Genomic DNA, 23,819 nt, shown 5'->3' with positions numbered 1-23,819 from the left:
TGGCTTGTGGCTCGAGCCACAAATCACAAATCACTACCCACCACACTCCACCGTGGGAGTCCTGAACGTGGGACGATGGCCACCTCATTTCTTCCCCTGTGAGAAGTACTGAATGGATATCTACAGAATGAATCGTGCTGACAGTAACTGTGGGCCAAGAGCCTGCCCGTTTCAGCAGAAGACCCTTCCTCTTGCCAAAGACCTTGGTGTCATACTAGGCCCCTCTCTTTCATTAATGCCCAGGATCCATCCATCAAGAAAGCCTGTCAGCTCCACCCAGCATCTGACCCCACACTGAGCCTCTGCTGCTCCCCCGGTTCAAGGCCTGGCTGTGGACCGGACAAGGGTGGCCGTCTCCCCACTGGGCTCCCAGTTTCCATCCTTGCCTCCCACTCAGGCCATTCCCCAACAATGCCAGAGCGATCCTTATTTTTAATAACATTTTAAAAGATATACTTCACAAGACATAGAAGTCACCATCTGAAAGTGTACACCTAGTGGTTTTTAGTAATATTCACTCTATTGTGCAATCATCACCACTATCTAATTCCAGAACCCTCAAAGGAAACTCTGTACCTACAGCAGTTAGTCCCAATTCTCTCTCTCCCCACATCCTCTGACAACCACTAATCTACTTGCTGTCTCTATGGATTCCTCTGTTCTGGACATTTCATATACTTGGAATCATACAATGTGGGGTTTTTATGACTGGCTTCTTTCCTTGAGCATGTTTTGGAGGTTCATCCATATTGTCTCATATATTAGAACTTCATTTCTTTTCATGGTGGAATAATATTCCACTGTATGTATCTATGTATATATCACATTTTACTCATCCATTGATAGATACTTTGTTTTTACCTCTTGGTAACTGCAAATAATGCCGCTATTGGACATTTGTGTACAGTTTCTGAGTCTCTGCTTTCAATTCTTTTGGGTATTATACCTAGAAGTGAGATTGCTGGGTCATATGATAATTGTAGGCTTAAATTTGGGGGGAACTACCAAACTGGCTTCCACAGTGGCCACACCACTTTACATTCCCTTCAACTGTGCACGAGGGGAGGAGCCTTTAAAACCCTACATTTGATCATGTCAGCCTTCTGTTGCAAAATCCTCTGAGGCTTCCCAAGTCCCCACAGTGGCTGGTGAGGCCGCATGGGTTCTGGCCACTGGGACACTCACTCTGCCTCTACCTCTCTGCCCTCTTCTCCTCTGCTCTTCTTGGAGCCGAGTGAATGAATGTCATCTCATCTTTAAAACAGTCTTTTGGACTTAGGCATTTGGTAACTGCCACTTTAGAGAAGAGGAAACTGAGGCACGGAGCAGTCTAGAAACTTGCAGAGGTCACATGTCAAGTAAGCTGCAGAGCTACAATTTGAAGTCAAGTCTGCGGGCTCCCAGACTGCAGGACGCTCCTTCCCACAGATGCCTGGTGCCATGGGTCCCAGCAGCCCCGGGCTGATGGCCACACAGAGCCAGTCCTGCAGGAGATGCCACTGTGGAGAGATGACCAGACAAGGGCCTGCCCTGGACAAGCCCCCGGCCTGCTGTGACTCAGACTCAGGACAGATAATGAGAGGCTGGCGAGCTGTACTGGGCCCCAGGGTGCTCAAAACCAGGGGGGCTGCCGAGAGGTCTAGCCCAGCTGGGAGTGGGGCAGGTTCAGGGAAGCCCTCCCAGGGGAAAAGGACAGAGGAAACAGCAAGAGCAAGTGTGAAGGCCAGAGATAGTTCAGTTTGTGGGTATATTTAAGAAGCTACAAGAGTCTGGTTTTATCGATGCTCTGAATAAAAGAGTCTGTGGGGTGGCGAGCAGGTGGGAAATATTTACCAAAGGCCCCAAATACCACACCAGAAAACTCAGGCTATATCCCAATTCAAGGAAGAGTTAGTGAGCTGCTTAGAGGAGGGAGTAAGCCTTAGGGCCAAGCAGGCACCAGGCAGTCAGTCAGCTTCTTTCTCAAGCATATCTATTTCCAACAGAAGGCTGTGGGCTTCCTGCAGGAAGAGTCTCGTGCCCGAGCTCTGGACTGAACAGGGCATGGTTGTAGCCTCAGCGAGCCCACAGATGAGCATGTTTTGGGCTAGAATGCAGCAAGCACAGAGGAGAGGGCAGTCCATGGGCCCAGAGCCCAGCACGGATGGCTCAGCAATGCCCCCCTAACAAGGGAAAGCAGCACTCCAGGGAGCCCCCTAACCCATGGTGGGCACAGTGGGCTCCAGTCTAGCCCCACCATTTTCTAGCTGGAGAACCCTATCAGCAAACTGGGGAAAATAAGCACATTATCCCCAGAAGCAGGTGAAGCATGCAGAGCAGTTAGCTGCTGTTATTGGGCTGAGTTTGTAAGATAAACCCAAGTTTGTCATCAGAGCCAAGGAACAGGGAACAGCACACCGAAATGCAGGGAGATGGGGAAAGGGTCACTGTATCTTTAAAAAAAAAAGTATCCATTCATTTTTACCTATATAAATACTACCTGAAAATATTTTCATCGTAAACATTTGACTTGATTCAGTTAGAACAGAAGTCCTCTGTTGACCACCATCGCTGGAAGCAAGAAGCTATTAGCTATCTGGTGTATGGCTTCCAGGCTTTTCTATGAAGCGACATGGGTCCTCCCTGGGACAGGGCTATGGGTTGGGGCCTGGGCCTCCCGCCCTCCAGAATTAAACGAGTCGAGAAGCCTGGCACCCACGCACCTGCCACCCGCGACCCAGCCCCACGAGCCTGTGAGTCACAAACCCGCTCTCCGCTCCCTACAGAATCCATCACAGGTGGCTGACTCATGCCAGCACACGCTGGGCCAAAGAAAGAAAAGACGACGTATTTGGAGCCTGTGACTTAGGAACTTACGTCATTGTCTCTGACGATTTTACAAACATATAGCTAGAACCAGGCCCCATACCCTTGCCCCATCCTGCCCTCCCCACCCCCGGGGGCTGGGTGATGAAGCAAGGTCTCCACGTGGTCTCTTCCAGGCTGCCGGGGGCTGCTGGTGCAGCGTGAAGCACGCATGCTCTGACATCTGGCGCAGGCCGGCTTCCTGATAGATGGATAAGGAGGCCATGGGGCACGTCTACGTAATGCTGGGAGAGAAAGGTGCGGGGGCCAGCTGCCGACCTGTCATCTTAGCCTGTTGTCACTGTGGCCATCCTGACCTGTCCACACCTGGATTGGGAGCTCCTGGAAGACAGGGACCCTTAACAAGGGAGTGCAGGAAATCTGTACTCCCCCCAAGACCTTGGGCGGGGGGGAGACGGGGGACAGAGGAGTACACAGGGAGTGACAGGGAGCATACAGGCACAGTTTCTCACACCACAGATGACCGAGATGTCTGCAAGAAGCAGCAGCAGGAAGAATGGTGCAAAGAAAAGCAGGGGCCGTGGTGCTGAGTCCCTGGGTTCAATTCCTGGCAGCTCCCTCTGTCCCTTCCTTGAGCATTTTGAATATTTAAGGATGGAAAGTAAAGTAAAACAGGAATTAGCTATAACAAACGTCTACTACAACTGGGAATAGAAAAAGCAGGGAGAGGTCACACATCACCTGGACGCCCCTGTGGGGACTGTGGGTGAGGCCCCCATCTTGGATTTTTCAGTTAGATGGGAGAGGTCCCTGAAAAGGGGTGAGGGTCCCGCAATTCCTCTAGCAGGTTTCTCTTTTTTTTTTTTTTTTTTTTTAAATTTTCGTTGTCGTGACACATCTGAGCAGGTCTCTCAGTCTCCTGGGCTTCAGTTCCCTTTGAGCTATTTGAGGATTAAATGAGTTTATAGGAGTCAAAGGGCCAGGTGAGCACCCAGTCAGGGGAGCCAGGGCGGGGCTGGGGTGACCCCTTCTTAGAATCCCTGAGCCTCCCATGAGCAGAGAAGACCAGTTTATTGAGCATTACCCATGTCCACTTGAAACACCCTTGGACCCAGCTGATAACTTCATGTAAATGTTCACCGTGGGGAGACAAAGAGGCCAAGGAAGGGGGCGTTCAGGCTTGTCCGTCCCCACCAAGCCCAGGGCTTTACTTATTTTAATTTGTGCGTATCTCACAACCTGTGAGGTCAGGATTAATAATCCCACTTTACAGATGAGGAAACTGAGGCACAGAGGAGCCAAACTGCCCATAGTGACCCAGCCAGTGGGTGCTGCAGCCGGGATTCCCGAGCATGGGGCTGCTGGACCCCAAAGTGCAAGCTCTTTGTCAGGGTGCTGTGTACCCACCGGCCCTGCAGTTCACCCAGGGCCAGCGGGGAGCCCCGAAACAGCTGTGGGAGGGAAGCGGGCATGTTGGCTGACCAAGGGGCAGAAGGGTGAGGCACTGGCTTATCTTCTGGGCCGTCACCCCAGGCTGGGCGCTGGGCACAGAGATCTGAATAAACGCGGTCCCTCTGGTTCACCCTGTAGCACACACTCATATATTCTTAACCCAGGTGATCGCACTCCCCCAGAGAGGCCCCCATGATTGAGATGTGTGTGTGTGTTTATGCTCACCTGTGTCCCTCCGACAGGCCTCCCCTTACAGCCTTAACCCAGTGGTCCTTTTCTTTTATGCTCCATCCTAACACCCCATTCATTCGTTACAGCTGCTTTATCAAATGTGTGCATTTACTTGGTTGGGCATTGAGCTGTGTGCTGGCTGTCACCCTGCCGTCACAGACGTGGGTGCCACCACGGGTGGGGAATGGCGCTGTTCTGGAATCTCAGTGCTGCACCCCAGAACTGGCATGGGGCCCCGCACAGAGGTGTCCAGAGTGTCTGTGTGAATTATTCAGGGAGGGGGCTTCAGCTCAAAGAAGTTGAGAAACATGCATCAAGAGGAGGAATTAAGCAACAGCCACAGAGTGAGACACAGAGGGCAGCATGGAAGGGGAGGAGGGCTGGCCCGCAGGACAGAAGCCTTTTCTAGAGGGACCCGTGGACCTGAGACCCGTGAATGAGCAGCAATTCTCCAGGCAGACAGACAGAGCACAGGGCCTGGGCGCCTGCACCCCTGGTCCATACCCTTGGTCCTGGCCTGTCTTCTTACTCCATGGCCCGGATCCCATTCTCTCTTTCCTTCTCAGGGGCTCGGCTCCTGCAGCTCCCATCTCTCCCATGGCACCAGCTTTCCCTGGACTCTTCTCTTCAATGAATAGAACAACGGTCTCTCCCCAGCCTCATCTTCTTGGGTCCCTGCAGCACTGGCCCTCCGCTTCCTCTTCAATAAGGTTCTTTTCTTACTCCAGGACCCGCCCACCCATGTGGCCTCCAACTTTTCCGGCTGGTCCTTCTCCTGCCTTCTGCTGTCCCTCTGCCTCATCTCCCAACTTCGAGGGCACCAGGGATCAGCCTCAAACCCCATTTCTATCTAGACCTTGGTTTCTTAACATTTTTGGTGCCATGGATGCTTTGGCAGATGGGTGACACCTATGCTTTAAATGTATGAAATGTTTTGAAGGCCTAAAATAAAATGCATAGGCTAACAAAGGAAAGAAATTATACTCAAACAGTAATTAAAATATATCAAAAAACAAATTTGAATAGCTTCTTTATTAATGCACCAAATAACAAAATCTAGGGGTGAGTTAAATAATCATGGTAATTTCAGGAGTGATGAATGGAAATAATACATGGATATTATCTACGATGATCATAAGGTGATTGTAAAATATCAGCAACTAAGTCACAGGTTTATATACACACAATGCTAATACTATTGTGGTTTTTTTCTCCCATTCGTTGTAGAAGGAGAAGCTATTTTTTTTCCCATTCAAGTTCATGGGAACTTGAATTCAATCTGCATTCTTTGGAGTGTCTGTGGATCCCGGATTTAGAACCATGCCCACACCCCTCCGCTAAGGGAACTGGCTTAGCTCTGTGTTCCTGGAGGGTTTCTTATATAACGCGGATCTAGTAGGAAAGAGGTGGGGCCTGAGAATCTGCATGTCTAACAAGTACCCTGTGAAGCTGCTGCTGCTGGTCCAGATGCCACACTTTGAGTAGCACTGACGGCTTCCAGCATCATCCATTTGCTGGTAAGTCCCACATCTACATCTCTAGTGCAGATTTCTCTCCTGAACTCCAAAACCACTCCCAACTTCCAGTTTAAACATCTCCACCTTACCACCTGATGGGAATCACGAATGAAATCCGCCAGAATGAAACTACTGAATCCCAGTTCATATAATACACATTTTCCCAAGCTTCTATGCCTAAAAGATGGGACCATCTGGTTGTCAAGATAAAAACTTAAAGAGTTTTCTTTGATTTTTTTTGCCCTTACCTTTTCATCCAGTTTACTGGTAAGTCTCATTGGCTGTACAGGCCGGATCTGGTCACTCCTTCCCCAACTTCCCTGCCACGACCGTTGTCCATTATCCAACTCTGCCCTTGGCCCCCTCCAGTCTGTAGCTGCCAGTGTGATCTCCCTAAAGCTTGGCTTTCCAGAAGAACTTTCGGCAATGATGGAAACATTCTGTTTTTGCACTGTTCAATATGGTAGACATAAGCCACGTGTGGCTACTGAGCAGTTGAGATGCAGCTCATGCCACCGAGGAATTGGACATTTCCTTTAATTTTTATTAATTTAAATTTAAACAGCCTCAAGTAGCTGGTGGCTACCTCACTGAGTCTTGTGGTTCTAAAGCATAAATCTGATTACATTGCTTCCCTGCTTAAAACCTGCAAATGGCCATCACAACCACAATAAAATCCAAATCACAGGTGGCACATGATTCACCTTAACCTACAGAATGCAGAAGAGGTGACATTCTCTCAGTCCTAGCCTAGGCAGGCCTGGTAGCTTCCGTGTTAGCAGTTAAGGGAGCCTGAGCTGTCAGGCCAGCAACTCTGCTAGGGAGACTCCATGGAGAGATCACGTGGAGAGGGAGGTGGCTTTGAGGTGACCTGGAGAAAGAGCTGTCCCAGCCACCCCAGTGTCCCAACTGAGCCTGGCCTTCCAGTGGGAATCCTGAAAGGGAATGCTCCTGGGCTCCAGAGAATTGTCAGTAATGGGAATGTGGGACCAAGTGTGGCTGGGGCCTCTGATTTTTCAAGAAAAGCTGGACACCTGGAAACCTGATCTTTGAATGCACAGCACAAACATAACCTGTCCTTAGGGTGGGTGTGGACTGTGAGCTTGCAACCTCTGAATCTGATCAGGGAAAGGGCATTCCAAGCCAATACTGGAGGAGGGAAAACAGAAGCCAAGAGTAGCCAGTGGCTCAGTCTGGCTGGGACTGGGAAGGGAAAGGGGACTGTGGGAGCTGGGGATGGCTTTCTGACCTTGGGCAAGATGCCTACTCTCTCTCAGTTTCCTTATCTGTAAAATGGTGCCAATCTCACAGCATTGCTGAGAGAGGATCCACCGTGATATTACATAAAAAGAGCTCACAGCAGAGCAGAGTTGGCACATGCAAGCACCTTTTCATGTCTCCCACTGGGATCCACTAGCCCTCCCAAATAGACCACATGCACGTCCTTGTCTTAAGGTCTGAAGGGAGGACGAACCACTGAAATCTGGTTCTGGTGACACAACAGCAGTGATACTCGAACAGTCTTTTGAAGACAACAAGGTGCTTTCAATGCACCCCACTCTTACCCTCCTCTGCTTTATTCCCCGTCACAGCACCTACCACCACCAGCAGAAATATATTTTAGTTTGCCTCCCTCAACTAGGACATAAGTGCCACCAGAGTAGGAACTTTGGGCATCTATTCAATGTAGGAGCTCCAGAGCTAACCACAGACCCTGGAATGGAGAAGATGTGCGATAAAACTTTTTTGGAATGAACATGTGTATTAGCTCATTGAATCTTCACACAAACCTAAAGAGGTAAAGCTGAAGCTAAAAGAGATCAAGTGACTTGTCAGGTGTTGCTTACTCAGGAGGAAGAGGAACAGGGCTCCAAACCCTAAGGTCTGCTCACCACCCACTGTCTCTCTCATTGGCATCCCCTTCCTGAACCAGCCGCAGGGACATAAAACCCTAGGGCCCTTGAAACCAAGCCCAGATTCTCGACATGAGCTGCCAGGGGGCGGGACCGTGACCCTCCGCTTGCAGCAGGTGGGGGGGCTCTGCCGGGGCGAGGCCCGGTGGCAAGCTGCTTCATTACCCGGTTTCCAGAAAGGAAACGGCCAGTGGATATGGGGAAGGGAGAGAAGAGGGACCCAGGTAGCATCTCCATACCTTGTTGATGCTGAACTGCCCCTCGAAGCGGCAGCCCACCCCATTGTTCAGTGGAATCTTCATGGAGTTGTCAATGTGTCCCACTTCATGCCTGCCCATCTCATCCTGGATGTCAAGCCCGACCACTGTGGGAGGCAAGGAGAGAGGCGTCACAGCCCCCAGACGCACGGGAAGCAAGGACCAGTCCCCTCCTCTCCAGGACCCCTTCATTCATCCGTTTCAAAGACACGCTGGTCCCCGGGGCTAAGCCCTGTCTCTGCCCCAGACTGGACTGTGAGCCCGAAGCCATAGGGAGGAACTCAGCAGGCATGGGAGAAAGTGGTGGCCTGTCGAAGATGGGATTCCCTGCAACCTCCCCGTCCCCATGGAAACACCACAGTGCTCCTGCCACCGCCTGCAGTTAGGCAGAGGGGGAAGAAAGAGTCGGTGGAAACCAGCAGCTCGTGGGGGCCGGGAATGAGGCCTCAAGAGTGCAGAGGATGGGTGTATGGGTAGTACAGTGGTTAGAGCACCCACCTTTCAGGTGGGAAAACCGGATTCGATTCCCGGACCATGCACCAAAGCAAAAAAAAATAGTGCAGAGGTGAGGACTCAGCTTAATGTGAGCTGCGGGGAGGCAGTGGAGGGCAGTGGTCAAGCGTGCAGGTGGCCCACTCTGGTGGTCTGAATCCTGGCTCTGCCTTCTACCATCTGTGTGGCCCTGGCTCAGTCGTATGACCTCTCCATGCCTCAGTTTCTTTCTACATAAAATGGGGGTGATTTGAAAAATTAAACCCTCCTTGGAGGTCTGTTAAATGGATCAAATAGCTAATACACGTCAAAAGTGCCTAGAAGAGGACTCAGCACACAATGAGTGGAAAGTGTTTCATAATCTTGGCACTCTTTATGATAATCAGACCTCAGTCTGCTGGGTTCATTGGGTGGATAGGATCATTCATTCATTTTCCTTGTTTGTTCAAGCCCCATTCATTCATTGATTCACACCTTCTTTTATTCACTGCCTGTTTCTACCAGGACCATACTAAGCACCAGGGAGATGCATCAAAGGAAGAGGTAGGCCCTGACCTCCAGGACGTTGAGTGCTTTTTCCGGTTCCCAGGACACCAAATGGGAAATCTGAGGCCTGGAGTCCTGGCTCTGACTCCAAGGTGACTCTGGGTCACCCTGCTGCAACTCAGCTTCCCAACCTGTAAATGGGCAGGCCGGTGCTAACTGCATTCTCTGAGGTGTTGCAAGTGGGAAGTGGGGGGTGGGATAAGAATGTCCATAAACTATGAAAATGCAGGAATTTTCCTGGCAAGTGTACTAGAAAGGAGGCAGCCATATATAGAGAGAGCAGCTGGAAGCAATTTTAAAATGAGGCACCTTAAAAGGGGATAGTAGGAAAAATCCCTGTATCTGGTGGGGACAGAGAAGTGGGTGAGGGCGCATCCATGGAAGGGAATGCGATGCAGCCGTAGAAGATGCCACTCAAGGGTCTGCAGCTGTGGGGCATACTGAAGCTATAATATTGAAAGAAACACCAGCAGGTCCCCATTTGACTCAGCAGTTTCACCTCCGGGAGCCCATCCTCCAACTAAACGTCTGTGTCCACGTTTGTGCACAAAGCTGCTCTGGGCAAACTTATTTGAAATCGTGACAACTGGAAGCCATCCAGCTGCCGGCTAACAGGGGAATGGTCAATGGAGTGGCCCCTCTGGAATGCCAGGCAGCAGGTACAAAGCACGAGCTGGCCCTGCGAGCAAGTGGGCAGGAGGCTGGGAGCAGGGCAGTGGCTGAGAGCAGGGCCGCGGAGCTGCCACTATGTGTGTCTGCTGGCTCCTTACTAGCCCTGGAACCTTGAGCAAGTCATCTAACCTCTCTACCATGTTTGTTGTGATATTTTAAAAATACCTTTAAGTATTATAGTAAAAAATTTAAAAAGCACTTACTGTGTGCGAGGCGCTCTTCTAAGTGCCTTTTATCTAAGCATCTCTGGACAAGACTCCCATCCTACATATGGGGAAACTGAGGCAAGAAGTCAAGTAACCTGCTCGAGATCCCACAGCTAAGAAATGGTAGAGCTTGACTTGGAACCCGGGGAGTTTTGCTCCAAAGCCTGCTAGATCTTAGCTCACACCCTGCTAGATCTTAGCTCACACCCTGCTAGATCAAGTCTCACCCAATGTGCTGACACAGCCGAAAGATTCAGGACAGGGCCTGGCCTGGAGTAAGTGCAGAACATGGCAGCTATGGTTATTACGTTACTAATATCATGAGTAATGTAGGAACAGCTCCAAGATATTAGCTGAAAAAACACAAAATCCCAGTAGAATCTCATAGTGGCTTCCCAGTTATGTAAAAAGAAAGAAAACCCGAGACTATATGTTTGCAGACAGACAGACAGACAGACACACAGGCACATGTGCACATTTTGGAGTGGGGGACAGAGACCCCAACTGCTAGCAAAGACTTCCTCTGGGGAGGATGGCATACTGGGAAACATGAGGTGGAATGAGGGACTTTTTAACTTTTCTTTATTTATTTCTGCATCTTAAATGTGTTTCTTTTCAAAATTAAAAAAAAATGCATTCCTGTCTTACTTGGATAAAAAAAATTAATCTTGAAAGCAGGATCTGAGCATATCCACGCCATGTTCAAAATGCATGTAAATAAAGGCCAGCAGGAGGGAATTACATCAAAATGGGAACCAATGCTGACTTCGGTGACAGATCAGATCCTAAGCAATTTCTCCTCCCTCTGCTTTTCTGGGTTTTCCAAAGACGCAATAACGAGCATGCATTTTTTTTCTTTCTATAATCAATTTTTAAAGTTCTCTTAAGGAAACTCCAAAGTGCTTGGCTCGAGCGGGACCCGCCCTGGTCCAGATGGCGGCACCCCACCAGGACCAGCAGGCCCAGGCAGACGGGGCCAAGGCCCAGAGCTGGGACGGAGCCCAAACCACATTGCCTCCCTCCCCTGCCCCACCGCTCCTAGTCCCCTGTCCTAAGATTTTCCTTGCTCCAGAGACAGACCAGCTCCTGAATAAGAAGCTGCCAGATGAATTGTTTTTCTAAGAGAAAAAAGAAGAAACAAAAATAAAAACGACCTATTTCCACAGGTTCCCTGGCTCGGGGCCCACTGTGGATTCAAAACCGTGATGTCATCCCACTGCAGGACGCAAAGGCAATGACAGGGCCGAATCGCTCCCTTATCTCTGGCTGGAGACTCACCCCATATTCTGCCCTCAGCTTTGCCCTTTGATGGGGGGGGGGTAGGCAGAAATGCATGGAGGGGACGGGGCCTACATTAGGTTCTGCGCCACGCTGGGACAGCAGGAGAGGACACCCGGGCCACTCGCACAGCGAGTCTAGGAACCGTCTCATCAGCTCCTCCCCAAACCTGAGCCACCACACACGGCTAGAGGTGAGAAAACGGAGGCTCGGACAGGTCACCTTCGCTCACAGAGGTCACCCAGGGCCAGTGAGCAAAGGAGGCAGAACCTGACTCCAAATCAAACCTTGGGTGAGTTATGTTTTATGCACGTAGCAATGCATTCTTCTGATTCAAGCAAACAGTGTGAAATAAAAAGGAAGTTTCCTGACTCCCCCTTGTAACATGCTCTTGCAGCTATGCCTGGATCCCTTTTACTGGAGAGAACACCCTACCTTGCTTCTGCAGGTGTCGGCTGCTAATGGCTCAGGTTTGTACCTTCCACAGGTGACTGCTCTTAGCTGACCGGAAGCCTCCTTGTCTTGAGATGGTGTGTGTGTGTGTGTGTGTGTGTGTGTGTGTGTGTGTGTGTGTGTGTGTGTGTGTGTGTGTGTGTGTGTGTGTGTGTGTGTGTGTGTGTGTGTGTGTGTGTGTGTGTGTGTGTGTGTGTGTGTGTGTGTGTGTGTGTGTGTGTGTGTGTGTGTGTGTGTGTGTGTGTGTGTGTGTGTGTGTGTGTGTGTGTGTGTATGTATGTGTGTGTGTAGGGGGGGACACCCTCCCACCCAGCACAGACCTCCTGTAGCCATTAGTCAATGACATGGAACGGTAACAGCCTGGGTGCCTTTGCTACTGGGTGGGACCAGCTCTGCAGTGTAATTCACATGGCAGAGCTCCCTGCGGGATCAGGCTGAGATTCGACTTCAGCCAAACACACGGCTTTGCTTATCCTCTGGCCCTGCCGGCTCCTGGTCCCTTTGCTCCCTCCTGGGCCCTCCAGAAGGCTCTCTCAATAATTCGCTTGCAGGCTCTGCTTCAAAGAAGCATGACCTCGGACACCCCCATGCTCCCCACACCAATACGGCCACTCTCCAGAGGTCACCCCTTTAGCGCTTTCTTGTGTTTTTTATTCCAGAAAGCCTCCGAGTGCATGGATATGTCATTACGTTCACTCCAAACCAGGATGGGGAGAATCATCTGCTACATGTCTTTTGCAGCTTGCCCTGTTCACTTAACGCATCCTGCATGCCTCTCCATTTCCACATCTGGAGATCTGCCCGAAGGAGGCGTCTTGCTGCAGTGGGGGGCTGTTTGGGATACTCACATTCGCAGTGCAAATTGGGTAAACTGAGGTTGAGAGTGACGTCGATTTTGCCCCCGCTGTCTTTGTCTGGGTCATCGACGTACAGCTCGTTCACGCTGTGGGAGAAACAAGCACAGGGGCCTCTGCTGAGTGGGGGGCATGGGTCTTAGCTGCGGGGGATGGCTGGGGTCACTTCTCTTGGTGACCAGTGCCCAGGCAATCCAGGCTCCCATCTGGACCTGGCCTGCACATGGTCAGGCAGTGGGGAGCAGGGAGCCCATCTCGGTTGTGCTCTCCAAATGCGGGGTCACCCGGAGGTGACCAAAGGCGGCGTCACAGGAGGGAGGCAGAATTCAAGTTTAAAGTCAGGCTATGGCATTAACTACGTGAACGCAGGCAGGTAACTGCCTCTATGAGCCCCATATGTTAAATGGGCAAACCCTCCCCCCACATACAAACACACACACACTACTAAAGGGGAGGTCTGAAGACTTAAACCAGATGGTGGGCCTTGCTAGGTATCAGACCTGGCACTCAGAGGCACACAGAATGCTAGCTCCTTGCCCTCCTGAGGTGCCCTCTCTCCCAGCTGGGAAGCCAAGAACTCTAGTTGTGCTTCTATTTACTATCCCAGCTCTGACAAAGTCCTAGGAGTGCAGACCCCAGGCCTGAGACATGACTAGACAACTGCATTTGTTTCCTGTAACAAACTGCCACAGTTAGTGGCTTAAAACAAAATGTTATCTTATAATTATGGAGGAGTCTAAAATGGGCCCCCAGGGCTTTTTGTTCCTTCTGGGGTATCTACAGGAGCCTGCACTTTCTTGCCTTTTCTAGCTTCTGGAGGCAACCTACAATCCTGGCTCAGGGGCCCTTTCTCCATCCTCAAAGCCAGTAGCACGGCATCTTCTTTCCCCCTGACCTCCTGCCTCCCTCTTACAAGGACCCTGTGTTTCTATTAGATAATCCAGATAAGCTCCCCATCTCAAGATGCTCAATTTTATTTATTTATTTTGGCATGGGCAGGCAGTGGGAATCCAACCTGGGTCTCTGGCATGGCAGGCGAGAATTCTGCCACTGAGCCACCATTGCACCACCCTCAAGACGCTCACTTTTAATCACATCTGGAAAATCCTCTTTGCCTCGTAAAGTAACATAGTCGCAGGTTCTGGGGACTGGAGTGTGGCCCTCACTGCGGGAGGGTTGGCAATATTCTGTATATCACAATAGCGTCAGTTTGGGGGCAGGTGACTCTGTCCATAGGTGGTCACATCACCTTGCTGTCAGGGACAGAGGATGGAGCAGGACAGTGTTGGAACCTGTTAGCAACACACATCCATTCCACAAAAACGTCTTGAGCCCCTACCAACTGCTAGGCATTAGAAAGCAAGGAAGCAGCCAGATGCAGTCCCTGTTTTCCCAGAGCTTTCAGCCTCAGGAACTGGGCAGCTATCACTCATGTCCTCAATAAATACAGTATCACCAATTATGATCAACAACTTTGGAGAAAGCTGCAGGCACTAATGGGGAGCTGATCTTTGGGGACGATGGCAGGAAGGGAGACGAAGAACTTGGATTTCAGATCTGAAGGCTGAGTAGGCACTGGGCTGGCAAGGAGGGGAGGGAAAATTCTCTGACAGCACGTGCAAAGGTCCAGAGGAAGGATGAATAGAGATCATTTGGGAGACTGAATGAGGGTCAACATGGCTGCAGTGTAGAGGTGTGATGAGAAGGGGCAGGGCCAGGGTGAGGCCTTGGGATTTGATCCCAGAGCACATTGATATATATAGGGTCAGGTTTGCATTTTAATAGGCTCCCTCTGGCTTCTGTGAAGTGGACCACAGGCGGGCCTCTGCAGGGGTCCAGCTGAGACCTGATGGTGGCCTGACCTGGGTATAGTGAGGCAGTGGAGGGATGAATGTGGATATGGTTTGGTCAGTCAGGCAGGATATGGGGGTGGACAGAGGGAAGCACGCGGGAAGACAGCCATAAGTCTTTTTAAAATGGAAGAGGAGGAGGACTGGTGAAGAGGGAAAGCTGGTGAGCTCCAGCTTGGCTGTGCTGGCCTGCAGGTGTCCTGCAGACATCCCTGAGCCACTGAGCACACACTGGATGGCCGTGTCTAAAGCCCACTTCTGGTTTCCAGCTAACCCCACTGGGAGAGGGAATCCAATAAAAAAGCCTGGCTCAGGGGGCCACTGAAGAGGGAAGTGCTTGGGGGGGGGGGGAGGGAAAGGTGGGCCGTGGTTATCTGAAGTAGTTTTTAGGCCACTGGGGCTCTGCCTGTAGGCTATAAGATAAAGGACTGCTATCTCTAACCAACTGGACTCTAAGATAGCTTTGTAAATGGTCACCTGTCTTTGGGAAAGAACGAGTCATGCCAGGACAAAGAAATTTCATTTCTATTAAGACTCTGTTGGCTTTGTCCCCCTGGTACCCAGTGTACAGCTAAATGCCCAATCAACAAGAAACTAGGAGGGTTTGGAAAGACACCTGAGAGTGGCCTTCTTGTAGGGCTCATGAGGATATCCCCACAGTTGAGAATGACAAACCTGACTTAAGTCTTCTGATCAGCCTATTAACAAGTAGAGAAGGCCTTGCCGGGGAGATCTGCTATATGCATTCATCTGTCTGCTCCTGTGAAATGTCCTGATCCTCATTTTAAAACAGGGAGAGGCTCAGAGAGGTTGCATCCCACCCCCAAGGTCACACAGCAGAAAAAGGCAGAGCTGGAATTCCAACTCTGATCTGCTTACACCTGAATCTTAGGGCTTGTCCTGGCCCCATGCTGCCTCCCCAGTACCCACGGCCAAGGGAGGAAATGAGGTGGACCCTGACCATCTGAAGCCCCAGGGGGTGAGAAGGGGAGACAAGGACCTATATTAGGGAACACAAAGAACAAAGGGGCCAGTGGGAGGCAAGCAGAGAGGATCATAGGAAGTTAGCTAGAGGGGGATCAATTTCTCCACAGCCAAATGTACCGCCTTCAGCACCCAATTTCTTCCCCAGCCTGAATTTGTAACTCCAGAGGGTTGTTGAGTAATAGAATTGCTGGGTGATTAATGAAATGGTCACTGTGGGAAGGCCCCCAGCTTCTCTCCCCCACTGAGTGAGATGCTTCCTTGAAACTTCTCCACTTTCCCACCTGGGACACCTGGTGAGGCACCTCCGTGGGATTATGGGATGATGTCACTCTCTGGCAGTCCTCTGGAGGTGAGCTCAGCAAAGAGCCAGGTGACTCCCAGGTGTGATGCCAAGGTGAGCTCACCTGCTGGGCCCCAGGAGGCCTCTCCCAGCCCGACAATCCCTATCTTCCTAACTAGAATAAGCAAAGAGGCCAGGCTCACCCAGGCAGAACAAAGGAGCCGAGGTGCCAGCAGGAATGGAAAGCAACACCAGCCTGCAGCGGCCCGGGCTGGCCTGGTTATGTAAGGAAAGAACTGGCTGCTCCCAGGATCCTTCCTGGAGGGCCCTGGGCTACAGGATAAACACGGTTCAATCACCTGAGCTGCCCGATGAGGTCAATTTAGCCACCATCCGTGTCCAAGGCAAATGTTCCAGGGCTGCTGGCTTCCTGCCCCCTCCCGGCCAGCGCCTTAGGCCAGCCCGCAGCCACCACCCCAGGGGCGTGCCAAGCCTGACTAGCTCTATTGGCTGGGGCTAAATTGATCTTAAGAGGTGACCAGGCTGCCAGAAATCAGCCCACCTGCAAGAAAAAGAAATGATTTCTGTGGATGAACTGCTGTTTGGGGACTCTGGAGCCCTGACTCCTTGTCTCATGTTGGGGCACCTGGTAGATGTCATGGATTCGACTCCTGACTCAGCCACTTAGAAGCCGGGTGCCTCGGATAAGGGGCTTTGCCTCTATGACCCTCAGTTCCTTCTTCTGTAAAACAGGGAGAGCTTTCTATGAAGTCTGAAACTAGGCAAGATTATTCTACGGTGATGGAAGTCAGAATGGGGGGAGGTAGTTGATACTGCCTGGAAGACGGCACAGGAGAACCTTCTAGGGTCCATGGAAATGCCTGATGTTTTGACGTGTGTGTGTGTGTGGGGGGATGGTCACATGGATATATGCATGTGTAAAAGTTCACTGAGCCTTACCCCTAAGATTTGTGCACTTTGTTCTAAGTAAGTTATATATACCTCACTGAGAAAATGGAAAGGAAAGAAGGAAGAGAGGAAAGGAGAGGAAGAGGAAGTAAGAGAGTAAGGAAAGAAGGGGATAAAGATTTTAGTTATTTCATAGAACTCTTTGAGTATTGGTGGGTAAAGCTGCGGGAAGCCTTACCCAGGGATGTGTCCCTCTCATTTTTCTCTCCAGGGCCTCACACAGGCCCTTCTCGGCAAAGAAAACAAATGCAGTTCAAATCCCGGTCCTGTCACCTACTGGCTGTTTGACCCTGGGGAGGGAGCTTGGCCTCTGTAAGCCTCAGTTTCCCCAGATGTAAAATGGGAACAATTGCCATATCTATGTCAGGGATTGCTGAGAAGATTGACTGGGCACACGGCAAACACTGGGCATGGTCCTCTGTGAGCATCCAACAAATATCTGCCACCCTCGTTATTCCTATCAGTGATTCCTGAACAGATGACGACAAGCATACCCAGCAGCCCCCACCTCACTGCTCACTGTGGCTAGGATTAAATGCATTAACACTCAGCCCCTGGAATATTCTAAGGGCTCCCAAACAGCTGGCCTTGCTAATCCCTAGTCAAAGAGGATGTCACAGTTCTGAGCATTCAGGCATGCGCCCTCGGCTGGGCGCTTTCATGTGCATTATTTCATTTAAAACTCATGGCAGGTTGGAGTTTAACAGGGGATACTGTTCTCTTTCCACATGGGACAAAGCCAGGCAGGAATTTAAAAAAACGACTGGCTGAGGTTGCTTGGCCAGGATGGGGCAGTGGCAGAATCTGAACCCAGACCCACCTGTGTCCAGAGGCCACGTTCTCCCCCAAGGCATTGCACTGTCCAAATGGGACAGGTCAATTAAAAACTGAAGGGCAAATGGTGACCCCCCTCTCTACCCAAACCTGTGAGGCCCTTATCGGTCATCTGCAGATGTGTCCCCTCTCCAAACCCCATCCCTACCCCACAGTCCAAGTGCCAGCAGGGAATGGGGCACTCAGGGTCCACTCCCTTTCTGTCCGGCAATGCCTCCTTCCCTCACCCCGGTGGGCTCCAGCGTCTGACCCACCCACCCCACCCCCGCCCCGACCCCCACAGGGACAAGTGCTTCCTGAGCTGCTCCCACATGGGAAAGGAGGAGGGAGCAGGCTGATCTGCACCAAATGAGTTCATCCCTAGGACACCCAGGAAGCAGGAAGCGCGTGCAATGGGGGTGTTGGGGCAGGGGCGGGTAGTGGGGCACATTCCAGATGCAGGACGCCAGAGAGCATCAGGGGGCTGGCCTTGCGTGATGGGGGCGTGTGAGGGTCCGCAGGCAGTGACCATGTAGGGAGAGAGGAGGAAAGGGGCTGGAGAGGTATGGGTGGGTAGCAGTGTACGTGGAATGTACTGGAGGGCCTTGAAATTCTGGGACGAGGCGTGAGCCCGATGACATCTACGGAAAACAATTTTATTTGCTTTTAGAAGAGCCCTTGAATAGTTCAGATTCCTGCCCAAAGTCGCTGACCTCCATGCTTAATAATCTGAATGAATGGAAACTTCCACAGCAGTGAGGCCCGCAGCAAGGGTTGGGGGTGGGAGCAGGAGGGGGAGTGGTGTACGTTATGCAAACCAGCTCTCTGGGGGGCCTTGAGTTTTAAAACCTGATAATTCCAGGTGGATGTCCAAAACATGTCCCTTCACAGCCACCCAGCGCTGCTCCCATCCCCCAACTCCACAGATATCACCCTCAGAGCCACATCCTAAATCCAGCTTTACAAGATGTACCCTTCCTAAGGCATCAACCTGACCCTGTCACAACATGCTCAGAAGCTTTCAAGGCCTCCCATTGCCGAGAGCCATGTTCCCACTCCCGTACATCACATCCGTGGCTCTCTATCCGGCCCTGCCCACAATCCAGGCCTTGGGGTGGAAAATCTCCAGTGTGGAGGAAAACTTCCAGCTCCTTCCCTTTGTGAAGCTCCTGACCTCCCTGGACCTGCTACACGGGGCAAAGGTTTCCCCTTCAGTAGCTGAGGACGCAGTTCATGGTGACTTCTGAGCTCTCACTGGGCAGGCAGAGGCTTCCTGAATTCCACCTGCTCTCAGCGGCTCCCCCCAACCTGGACTTTCAAAATGCCCTGGGCAGGACGGGGTGGGAAACCGGCGGTGATGCTGAGTCTGGGTTTTGGCATCAGACAGACTGGGGTTTGACTCTGGCTCCATCACTTAACCAAACCCATACAGCTTTGGCCTTCTGGTGCCTCAGTTTCCCCAACTGTAAAGTGGGGTGCATACTAGTATCTACCACAGTTTTGTGACGATTGAATGAGATGACCCTTACAAAGTGCAAAATGTGGCAGCTGGGACACAGTTACTTATAAATCATATCTGGAAAGTGTAAGTTGCATTATACTGTAAGTTACTGACAGTTTCAGTTAACACCTTTGATTATTATAAAACCTATTCAGTGCAATAATTATTAAGAGGGGTTAGAGCCCAGGCAATCAAAGGCTGGAACACTCTGAGGCCACATTTTCCGAGGAAGGGGCCGCTTCCCTCGAAACACAGAGTCTCAGCGCGCTCCGTGGGGCCATTTTCCCAAGGATAATTACCAGCCTGTCCAAAGCCCATTTGGAACCCAACCACCCAAACAAACATGCCTCCCTCTCGTACCGGGACCAGGACAGAATAAGCGTCTTATGTCACTGATAACCACAGGCTGAGGCTGAAATGATGTTGATTCAACCAGCGGTGACCTCATTTCCTTGGATTACAATCTCACAGGGGTGCTGACCCACTGTGGTCACAGAACCACCAGGGAGGGCCAGCCACGCAGAAAAAGAGAAAAACTGGACTTTCAGCTCTTCCCTGCAGACCCCCCCCGCTTTGGGCAACCTTCACACCACAGTATCGAGGCAGCAGGGAAGGGCTAGGAGTTTAGGGTGACAGTGTCCTTTATAGATGGAGTCTCTGGCTATGTCGGGGGGAGGCTCCAGACAGGTTTCTCTTTTCCTCCTCTCTGTCCTACCTCTCCCTAGCAATTGACACTGAAAATGAGTGAAAAGGCCTCAGCACAAGACCAGACCAAGAAAAACACTCTCTGAATGACCTCTATGGTTTTTAGCACCCCTGCCCACCCCCCATCTTTCCTCCTCTCCAGGGAGTTTGCAGGGTCAGGGTGTCCACAACAGGGCCAGGAGAGTGGCAGAAGCTGTTCTGGAGAAGGACAGGGGTAGAACAGCAGGAACACATAACGTTCTTCGGAAAGAAGCAGGCGCTGCCCCTGCTCAGCAGGACAAGTTGTCCAGGCTTGCTGGAATGGCCCTTCCCAGCACTCTCAGGCACAGAGGAGACAGGGCCCCCACCTGCTCAAGTCTCAAGCTTTGACGTGAAAACGTACCTGTCTTGTGGCCCACTGCTTCAGCACCCAACCGCACTATTGGGTGAGCAGACAAACAGCTTAATAAGCTGCCCCTAGCAGTGTTAGCAGAAGGCAAGAGAGGCAGGGGAAAGAAAGAGGAAAGGAACTTTTAATGAACACTGTTTACATTCCAGGTGTTGAGTGGCCTTGAAACCTTTTCAGAGTTAGATGGGGAATAAATATTCAGTGACTCAATGCAAAGAACAGATGCATCAACTGGTGCACTGATATTAAAACATATTAGGCACCCAGTTAAGTACCTGTCAGGTAAAGAACTTTGTTTAAACCTTTCAAAATATCACTTATCTTTGGCCCCCCTTATTCCCAATCTCCCAATCTGCTTTATTTTTTTCTTCAGAGCACTTGCCACTAATTGATGTATTCTAGCCTTGTTGGTTGGTTGTGTGTGTTGCCCATCAGCATTTTCGGCTTCTTTGAGCATGGAACCACATAGCAGATAATAAAAGAGATGTGGTGCCAGCCCCCTGGGGAGCTCACAATCAAGGAGTTATTCCCATTACTACACAGCAGTGTACAAGGCCTGACCTGTCTTGGTTCCACCTACTCCATATTCTCTCCTCTCCTACTTGCTCATTTTGCTTCTGCCACAAGCCTTCTTTCTGTTCTTTGCATTCACCAGTTGATTCCTGTCCCAGGGCCTTTGCACTAGCAAGGGCCCTTGCCTGGACCACCTAACACCTCCCACCAGCAGGTCTCAACCTCTTGTTGCTCTCCCCCTCTCCCTACTTCCAGCTGTGATTCATGATGTGATGATCCCTGAGAGGTCCAGTGGTTCAAATATACTTAGAAGGGAAGATGCCTGATTATGACATAGTTAAACCCTTTTAGGGCTAGGTAGGAAAATAAAGCCCCTTCTTTGATTTCTATGTGGTCAGGGAGGTAGTGTGTTGGGGAGCAGATAAAGACACCTCCCAGAGCTGCAAGGAGCCTTTGACTCTGGTCTACCCTCCCCATTTGGCCAACAATACTGAGACCCAGAGAGGTCTGACAATTTGCCCAGAGACACACAGCAAAGTAGTAATTGAGTAGAGACTTGACCTTGAGTCTCTCAATGCCTTGTCTAGGCTCTTCCCACCACCACTCCTGGGATTTGGTGCCATGAGGTTTTTAAAAAACAGGATCAGAGTGACAGGGAAGGCAACCTCTTCCACACCTGTCGGGGGTGGAGGCTGCATCAGGAAATAAGTTAAGAGGAGGCAAGAGCAATGCTCCTAGATTGTGAGGCTCAGGATGGGGGGGTGGACCTCGGCATTACCTCCTAAATGGGTAACTGTTGGCAAGTCCCCTTGCTATTCTGAGCCTCAGTTTCCCCATCTGTAAAAACGGGGCAACTACCTCCCCAGACTATTGGAGGATTAAAAGAGATAAAGCTCATATAGCAATGAGGGGCATTTTGATTTAGGTAGCTATGTTTTCAGTTTCCTCTTATCTGTGGCTGAGAGGCAGGCAAAGGAAACCAAGAAATTCCATGAGTGAAAAAGAAAATTCCAGTGTCGAACAGAGTGGCCAGGACCCATCCCCACGATGACTTTCTGGGTCATAAGCATAGAAATAAAGAGGCTTTGAAGCCCCAAGCCAGTGCCACAAGCAGGAAGCTCTTAGTTCTAATTCTCTCTCCAGAAGGGAGTCAGACAGAGCTAGGACTGAATAATTCCAAAGGCATTCTATGTTTTACATGTCCCAGGAGCATTTACTATGTTATCCGGGCAACAAATAATTCTAGGAATCAGGGAAGGATTCATTCTGTGTCAGGCACTGCCAGGAAGTCCCACAGCAAAACCTAACCAAGTGTGGGCCTGCAGAAAGGACAAAGCTACAGCTGAGAGGCCGGGCTCTGATGTCAGCCACCTCGCCCCCTTCCCTAGGCAGCCGAACCCGTTTCTCTGAACTCTTCTAGTTTTAACATCAAATGACCCCCGTGGTGATTCAGAAGGAAAAAAAGCCCACTGGCCGAACAAAGGAACAGCAAAGAGGAGCAAATTATTTCTGCACATTTGTGGATCCAGGACGCTCCCTCCTCCCGCTAAGAACTGCACCCCAATTTTCTTTTCAGCTTTAACAAAGCAACACCCACTTCTGCACTATCATGGAAGCCCTTTTAAGAAACGGAAGAAGTGACTGATGTCACAGGCTTGGAAATAGAAGTTGGAAGGTTCAGAGGTTTCTCGCTTCTCATCAGTGTCCCAGGAAGTCCCTGAATGTCCCAGCCGGGGGGCGTGACTTACACTTCTGTTGTTATGAATCCGCTGAGCTCCGAAAGGAAGAGGAAGAGGATGAAGAGGCAGCAGCAGATAGAGACTGGAAGAGAGAACAGGGAAACATGCACAGTTAAGGACACAAGCATCACTGAGGTCCCCTGTTCTCCTCTTACCCACCTTGGAGAAAAGCTGCTTAGAGGGAGGCAGAAAGAAGCCACCAGCACACGTTGGGGGATGGGACCCTGCAGACTCTCCAAAGCCCCTTTTATTCTTGGTCTCAATATGAAGCAGCCCTGCCCCCCAAAATGCAGACCACCTTTGCTACTGCCCTGACCTTCTCCTCAGGACAGACCTCCTGGGGTCCCATGACCAGCCCAGTTTTCTTCCTACAGGAGCGCTTTAAAGCAGGGGTGAATGAAAATTAAAGGTCACGAATTGGTGACCCACAAATGTGTTCAGTTTGGCTTGAGAGATATAATTTTTAAAAATGTAAAGTCAGCAGTAAACAATCTGGATATTTTATATGAGATACCCCATTTCTGGCTTCTCTGGAGCCCTCAGCCCTCTTTCCTGGTGGAGTTGGAGTTCACCAATTTGCCACAGTCCTCACCACTCCCTCTTGCCTCCCTCATTCTGATGCTTAGTGATCAAGGCTGCTTATCACTTCCTTCTTGGTAACATCACACTGTGCTCATTACTCAATGGGTGAACAAGGAGACCGAGGCCTCAGTTTCAAAAGAAGATGCAATTCTTCATGGAAATGAAGAATGGGCCTGCAAGTCTGAAAAGTAGAGAGTATAGAAAGAACAGAGTTGGCCTACTTCCCTCATCCTAGTCTCACCTGCTTGGCCCTTGAAGATATTTGAGTCTGTAACCCCTGGCCTAAAAGTTCTTCTCCCCCTGCCCTTAGACCCAAGTCCCAACTCCTAGGGGCAGAATAAAACAGGCAGTCCCAAGTTTGGCACTGGACTTGGCTCTCAGTCCTATCTCCTGACATTCTGCCCCAATGCCTGACAACCTAACCACCCACTGCCACGTGCTGTTTCCTAAATGTGGATCTTGTTTCTGTTGCTTTGCTTCTGCAGTTGGTGAACTCCTACTCATCCTTCCAGACTGAGGCCCAACTCAAATGTCCCTTCTGGTGAGAAGTCCCTCTCCAACCAAAGAGGAGCTGATCACTATTTCTCACATTTTATTGGCTATCTGTGGCTCCCACTAGACTGATATACTGGAAGGCTGACCTGGGGCTGGACACAAAGGAGGCACTAGTATGTAGCTATGCAGGGAGGCAGCCCCCAGTGTACAAAATGAGGGTGGACATGCCTCCTAGGAGCCTATAACAAAGGAACATAGCAGCCAAGGGCACTGGCTCTAGGGCCCCCTTGGGGCTCCACCACTCACCTGCCGTACAACCTC

The 23,819-nt window shown here is 50.7% G+C and overlaps 1 protein-coding gene across 2 annotated transcripts in view; it reads right to left on the bottom strand.

The window, feature by feature from the left end:
- ERGIC1 (endoplasmic reticulum-golgi intermediate compartment 1) overlaps positions 1–23,819 on the bottom strand; it is a 112,255-nt gene that overhangs the window by 27,478 nt on the left and 60,958 nt on the right. For both annotated transcript variants that reach the window (XM_077137657.1, XM_077137658.1), the window contains exons 3-5: positions 22,431–22,503; positions 12,671–12,765; positions 8,158–8,282 (exon numbers count right to left, since the gene is read on the bottom strand). In XM_077137657.1, the coding sequence (XP_076993772.1) occupies positions 8,158–8,282; positions 12,671–12,765; positions 22,431–22,503 (293 nt within the window). The remainder of the gene's footprint in view (positions 1–8,157; positions 8,283–12,670; positions 12,766–22,430; positions 22,504–23,819) is intronic.

This window comes from Tamandua tetradactyla, chromosome 20, assembly GCF_023851605.1.
Source record: "Tamandua tetradactyla isolate mTamTet1 chromosome 20, mTamTet1.pri, whole genome shotgun sequence".
Classification (NCBI taxonomy): Eukaryota; Metazoa; Chordata; class Mammalia; order Pilosa; family Myrmecophagidae; genus Tamandua; species Tamandua tetradactyla.
This window is presented reverse-complemented; position numbering and strand designations above follow the sequence as displayed.